Raw genomic sequence first — 6,729 nt, forward strand, 5'->3', positions numbered from 1 at the left:
TCCTGTTGATCAGCAAGTGGCCTTTTTCTGAATCTGTTTTCTCCAGCTAATGATTAATTGATTATAAATAAGTGATCAGAATTGATTCATCACAATTTATCTGATTAATCATTTCATTTCTAATAGTTGTGAGTTAAATTGACAGTTAGCTGAACTCTGCCCCCTGCTGGTGGATTTGAGTCATGTCTCTGTCTCGTGGATCAGAGCCTCCACTGACGGCTCGCCGCTCTGTTTTCCCAGGTTTCCTTGCTGGAGTACAGGAAGCGGCAGCGAGAAGCTCGCCGCAGCGGCTCCAAGACCGAGTGCAGCTCTCCGGTTTCCACCGTGCCGCCGCTGGCCGTGGAGGCGTTCCCCGTGGCTCTGGAGCCCGCCAGCGAGTCGGCGCCATGCAGCGCCACCGCCGTGAAGGAGCCTCCGGCCAGCGAGGAGGCCGAGGCGTCAGGCGAGAAGGAGGGCGGCGAAGGCCAGTGGTACGTTCCCTGTTTGGAGTCGCTGGATGAGTTTTAGCTTCATGTTGACTGAACCTGTTGCTGATGTTCATCATCAGGACGTCGTCGACCTCAGTGGAGCAGGCCAGGGAGCGCGGCTACCACAGAGCGCTGCTGCTCAGCAAAGATAAGGATGCAGGTACGGATAAATTATTTTAAAAATAATAAACTACAGAGACAATTTATCATGCACCATAACTTTACATTCTAAGGTTGGTAACTATCTAAGCATCTCAAGCAACCAGCGATTATTTTTTGTAATGAAATTAAATTTTATTTTTATTGCACATTTCAGCAACAAGGCATTTTAAAGTGCTTTACACCATAAAATGACAAAAATACAGTATCAATTATTCAATAATCAATTTTTCCATTGATTACTCAGACGATTAACCGATTAATAGGATAAAAAAGTTGACACATTCTGCATATTTTTCATTTAGCTACTTAATTCTTTCTTATATAATATTACAAATACATTAAATTATTGCATTTTAGGCAATGAAATTTTTATTTCTTGTTTAAAATGTGAAGTGAATTTTTCATTTGCACAACAGAGCATCCCTTTAGCGTGGCGATTTATAGATTAACACATTTTTTTAATTAATTAATAATTTGACTGCAAAAAATTCTAAATAGGAGATTTCATTTGGGTTTATTTGTATATTTTTTTGTCCAGTTTTGGTTAATTAATGTCTTATTGTGTTGTACTTTCAGCAAATTCCCATTTTTGAGTGTCCAGTTAGTGTATAATCAATTACTAAATTAGTTAATTTCAATCATCACAACTTTCCTTCGTTTATTTGGGGAAAGCTGAGTATGTTGCTTTGGCTTAATGTTTATATAAGTGCTCCAGTTAACGATTAATCAATTACTCAATTAGTTGAAGCTTATTTCAATAATCGATTAATCTGATTAATTGTTTCAGTCGTAAAGTTTCTGTTTCTGTTGCATCAGATGGGGAACCAGAAGGAGGCGACACACCGGCACTACGAGACTGTGCATCTCCAGTCCTACAGAAAACTCCGACCCACACCGTAAGACACCGCCGGTTCTGGTTCTGTTCCGCAGATTGACTGAAGTTTGGCGTTAAAATAAGAACCGTTTCCTGTTTGTTCCTTGTTTCAGCCCTGCTCTCCCGGCGCTCTCTCCCAGCCTGCCGGTCGGCCGCTGAAGGACGAAGACGGCGACGCTCAGACGTGGTCGGCGAATCCCAACAGCAAGCCCGCTGGGCCCAAACCCGCCCCACTGACCCCGACCAAGCCGCCTCCGCCGCCCTCTTCCCCGGTCCACTACCCGAAGCCAGCGCCACAGGGTTCCCCCTACCGCAGCCAGAGGGCGCTGTTCCCCTCCCAGCCTCCCGCCCAGCCGCCGCCTCAAACCGGGCCGCCGGCGTTCCCCCAGTTCGGCACGCAGACGGCGCCCCCTCCTCCCCCGCCGCCCCCCCCGGCTCCACCCGCCTCCCCGGCCTACTTCCCCAACCAGAGCCCCACCCCCACCGGGCCCTTCGCCGCCTTCAAGCCGGCCGTCGCCCCCTCCTTCCCGCCGCATGGCGTCCATTACCAGGCCAACACCGCCCCCCCACCGCCACCCCCTCCCCCTCCTCACCCGACGCTGCTGCACCTGCAGCCACCGCAGCTGCTGATGACCTCACCGCCACCGACGCAGCAGGTGGCGTCTCTGACGCCCCCGCCGCCGCCACCGCCTCCTCCCCCCGCCTCCAACCCCCACCACTACCAGTTCCAGGCGGCCATGATGCATCCTGGCGCCACGGCGACCGCCTCCCCCTCCTACCCGCCCCCGCTGCAGCAGACCGGACTGCCGCCGCCCCCCCCTCCGCCGCCGCAGCAGCCCGCCGCTGCCCAGATGCCCCCCGGCACCCGCGGCGCTCCGGCGACCTCGAACTCCTTCCACAGCTCGGGGTACCTGAGCACCGGCTGGCACTGACCTCTGACCCCTGTGAACTGTTCAGCAGGGGGGGGCGTGTACTATAAGCTGTAGATACGTTTTTATGTTCCTGAACACGCGGCCAGTGGAAAAACAGCTGATTGTGGGGTTAAAGGTCACCTTAAAGGACAAACTCTGGGAAGGAGGAAGAAACTATAAGAAAATAAAGATGGCGGACGATCCCCCTGGTGCTCATCGCCCCCCTCCCTCTGGCCCACATTTCTGATTTTTATTTTTGAGTTTTTTTACAACATCCTCTCAGACGGAGAGGAAACAGTTCTGTTCCCGTTGTAATTCCCGCTCCGGACATTCCAGCCTCTTCCCTCCTGATATCCGTCTTCTACACTGTAAAAACTCAAAGTCTCAAAGTGTTTTAGGTCCAGTTTCTACATTAATTAACTTGAAACAACAGAAAACGAACCTAAATGTAAAATTTCACCAATAGCAGCTTTTTAAAGTAAATAATTCCTTAATATTGATGAAAAATTACTAATTCCACTTTTAAAATTGGGAAAAATGTTTTTTAAGTGAAGAAATCTGCTACTTTTGATCAATGTTCAAGAATTATTTATCTTATAAAGACATTCGGAGCCAGGGTTGTTCACAGTGAGGCGCATGGGCCATTTGTGGCCCTCAGACTGATTTTTTGTGGCCCCAACTCCAGTGATGTAAATTTTATGTTTTTATTTTTAATCAGGGTAAATTAATTACTGATATGATTTTCCAACAATGGAAAATGTTAAATACTACATTTATTCAGAGATTTTTACTCAAAAAATAAAATTTTCTGCACCAAAATAAGTTAGTTTTTTGAAAGTAAGTGATCCAAATTTTATTCTAAGTGAGAATAAATTTGAACCTAAAAGTGATATGTAACAAATTTGAAACTTAACATCACTCTCCTATGAAAATAAATTTATTTTAAAAACTTGGCTACTTTATTTGCCTTTTTTTTCTTGACCCACACGATGAAAAGCTTAAAAACCTTTTTTAAGTCAATAGTACCTTAAAACTGCTGAAAAAGTGAGTAAAATGTCAGATTATTTCTCTACTAACAGAATAAATGTATTTTCATAAATAAATAAAAAATCTGCGAGTGTTACTTACACTTTTTATCAAAATTTAAGAATTATCGGCTTAAAACAAGCTCCTATATTTTTCTGAAGTTACTTTTTAAGTGATTTTTCAACAAGATAAGTGAATAATTCCCTCATATTCATACAAAAGTATTATATCCACTGGCAAATTTAAGTGGAACCAGAACTTTTTCATAAATATTAAGGATTTATTTACTTACAAGCTTTTATATTTTGCTAAAAAGTAACTTGTAACGAAATTGCAAGTAACTTTTAGCAAGATATTTCAATAATTCCTTAATATTGATTTAAGAAAGTACTACTTAAATATGGAACTAGTAAATTTTTATCAATATTAATGAATTATTTAGTCAAAATAAGCTATATAGGGTCCTAAAAAGTTAGTTTTCATCTTTTTTTTTCCAAGCATGAGATTTCTTGAGTATAAACTTCATAAAAATACTTTGATATTTTGAGTTTTTGCAGTGCGTCTGTCGTCAGCAGCTCTGTACACAGTTTATGTTTTAATCTAGTGGCTCATTATAAAAGCTTTTTGTATAGAGTAAAAAAAAAAACTGCAAAAAAAATTATTTTTTTTAATCTTCTGTCTAACAAATATCTGTTCACCGCTGCAGATTTAGGAAAGATCAGCGAGCAGCGCCCCCTGCTGGAGGCTCAGAGTTGGTGTGTGGATGAGTGTGTGTGTGTGTGTGTGTGTGTGTGTGTGTGTGTGTGTGTGTGTGTGTGTGTGTGTGTGTGTGTGTGTGTGTGTGTGTGGCAGCTTAGAGGAGTGATTTTTGCAGGCAGATTGGACTCACAAGTCGGACGTCAGCGGTTTATTTTTGAATATCAATGGTTATTTGTAGAAAGTGTAATTTAATGTATAGGTGGTTACTTCAGCTTTCACCAGAAACAGGTTTTGTAAATATTCTGCTGCTTTTCTTTTTCTATGCTTGTACAATTCGCTCCCATCCGACCCCGACGACCCGACCCACAAACTCCCATTTTAAGATATGGTTGTAAATACGAACGCTGTTCTCGGCAAAGCTGAATGTTTCTGTGACTGTAGCATTATTTTTATTTTATTTTTTATTTTTCTCTCCCCTTTTATTGACTCTTCGACTTTGTCTCTTTTTTTATTTTTTATTTTTATTTGTGTGTGTGAGTGTTGCGTTTGTGTGGAGGAGAGAGACTCACAGACACTGCACTGGTTGGCTATTTTCATGGTTCATTGTAATAAATCACTGTAATGACAGTTTTATATCACTTGTGGCGACATTTGTCTGAACCTTTTGGGGGGAAATAATTATCTGGGAAAGTATTTACACCCTGCTTTCTGTTTTACATCAGAATTACTTCATATAATCAGATTTTTACATTAATTTCTCAGGATTTGCCAGGTTTTTCAGTGGGTTTTCTTCACTAAACCCCCCAAATTTTCTAGTTGCTAGTACAAATATCTTGGTATGCTTGAAAAGAGACTAAATTAACATAAAAGTAACTTTTCTACTTGTTTTAAGTAAATTGTCCTACACTTATAACATGGGGAAAATGGCTTCATCCGCTCCGAGTGGTTTTTGAATCGTCATTTAAGAAATTTTCACAATCTTTAGTATCAGAATCTGTACTTTCACTTACCCGGTACATTCACACAAACATTTTTAATTGTTCAGAAGGTAATAACAATCAGCGATGTAAACAATTACAGTTAGAATTGGAGCTGAGATGTATAAGTGGACCATCATCAAAATAAATGGTTTTACTGCAGGTTACCATTGTTGATGCGGAAGGCGGCCATATTGGATCTAGAAGTCGGTCTTTGAAAAATTATTGGACTTCGCTGGTGTGTTCCAGTCGGATTTACTGAGTTCTGACTACAAACGGATCACGCTTGAATCAAATCAGTTGGCTATAAAAGCTAAAAAAAATTCCCCCCCCAAAAAAATTAAAATCTGGGTTTCTGTCAGCTTGTTGCTAAATTTTAATGAGAAATATTTATCTGGCCTTAGATGTTTTCAGTTTCATTCATATTGGTCAGGCTTGGTATTCTAAAAAATACTAACTGTAGCTTAAAGTAAAATCTTTACTTTTTGGGAACTAATTCAGGATTATTTTTTTCTTTTATATTTTCTTCAACATCTTTACCAGTGATTTGTCTTTAACATTAGACAGTTTTATAAGACTTGCTTTTTATCGAGTTCTTATGCTAACTTTAGCTTCATTAACCTACTGTTTAGAGCAGCAAACTAGCCTAGCTTAAAGTAAATATTTACAAGGATAGTAAATGAATGTGTAGTTCAAAGTTTTTAATTTTTGTAAGTAAAGATTGTATATAATTTAGTTTAATATGAAAAATATCAGGAAAAAAATGTTTCCTGAAATCCTAATGCTAACTTTAGCTAAGCTAACTGTAAGACAAGTTCAACAAGTTGGCTAAAAAAGTAAATTTACAGTAGAGGAATAAATGCTAACACTTTCCTAACTTATTTTAACACCAAATGTAAAGTTTTTTTAAATTTTAAAATGTTAATGTAATTAAACGTCCAATTTCTTACATATTAGTTGGTAAAACCAACCAATTAGATCAAATTATTCATTTTGTTAAATCAGCTGCTTTTATTCACAGTAACCGGACAGGAAATGGGCAAAGAGGAGGAGGTAAGTCCGGGGTTTGGGAGTCGAACCCCGGAAGGATTAAAGCGCTTGCTGCCTACATATCAAACCCGAAAAGGCGAATTGAACAGACAACTTTGTAAAACTAATTCATGTTCGTTGTAAAGTTTTAAACCAGCTAATTATGTTTCACCTCAAATACTGGTAGTTTTAGTTTTGTTACTCAGGTTAGCTGTTTCTTATAAATCCCGATGCTAACTAAGCTAATGGCGCTACCTACTTTTTCTAGCTAGCTTAGCCTAGCTAAAACAAATGATTTCCGACTTCCGGAGGCTTTTTATTTATCCATCTAAACTATTAGCGTTTGTATGAAATTTGTTGTGGTGGTTTTTAAAGCGTTAAAGTGAAAACATTTCAGCTTACAAAACAAAACCAGACTCGGTTATTCATATTTTTTCTTTTTCTTTACAATATTGTCAGATAACAAGATGCTCAATGGCACACACTAATAATCAACCAATGGTAAGACATTTCAGAGAATACGTTTCAAAGTCGAGACAAAGGGACATAACCAACATGTAGTGCTGTTCACTAAATACATATAA

General features: G+C 40.1%; 1 protein-coding gene across 8 annotated transcripts in view; it reads left to right on the forward strand.

Annotated features, from left to right (window-relative positions):
- kmt2e (lysine (K)-specific methyltransferase 2E) overlaps positions 1–4,772 on the forward strand; it is a 38,167-nt gene extending 33,395 nt beyond the window's left edge. For all 8 annotated transcript variants that reach the window (XM_088003297.1, XM_088003299.1, XM_088003301.1 and 5 more), the window contains 4 exons: positions 241–470; positions 548–627; positions 1,446–1,525; positions 1,617–4,772. In XM_088003297.1, the coding sequence (XP_087859423.1) occupies positions 241–470; positions 548–627; positions 1,446–1,525; positions 1,617–2,435 (1,209 nt within the window). In that variant the 3' untranslated portion in view covers positions 2,436–4,772. The remainder of the gene's footprint in view (positions 1–240; positions 471–547; positions 628–1,445; positions 1,526–1,616) is intronic.
- The last annotated feature ends 1,957 nt before the right edge of the window (positions 4,773–6,729 follow it).

Source organism: Poecilia mexicana, unplaced genomic scaffold (genome assembly GCF_051168715.1).
Source record: "Poecilia mexicana isolate PSO_F unplaced genomic scaffold, ASM5116871v1 scaffold_23, whole genome shotgun sequence".
Classification (NCBI taxonomy): Eukaryota; Metazoa; Chordata; class Actinopteri; order Cyprinodontiformes; family Poeciliidae; genus Poecilia; species Poecilia mexicana.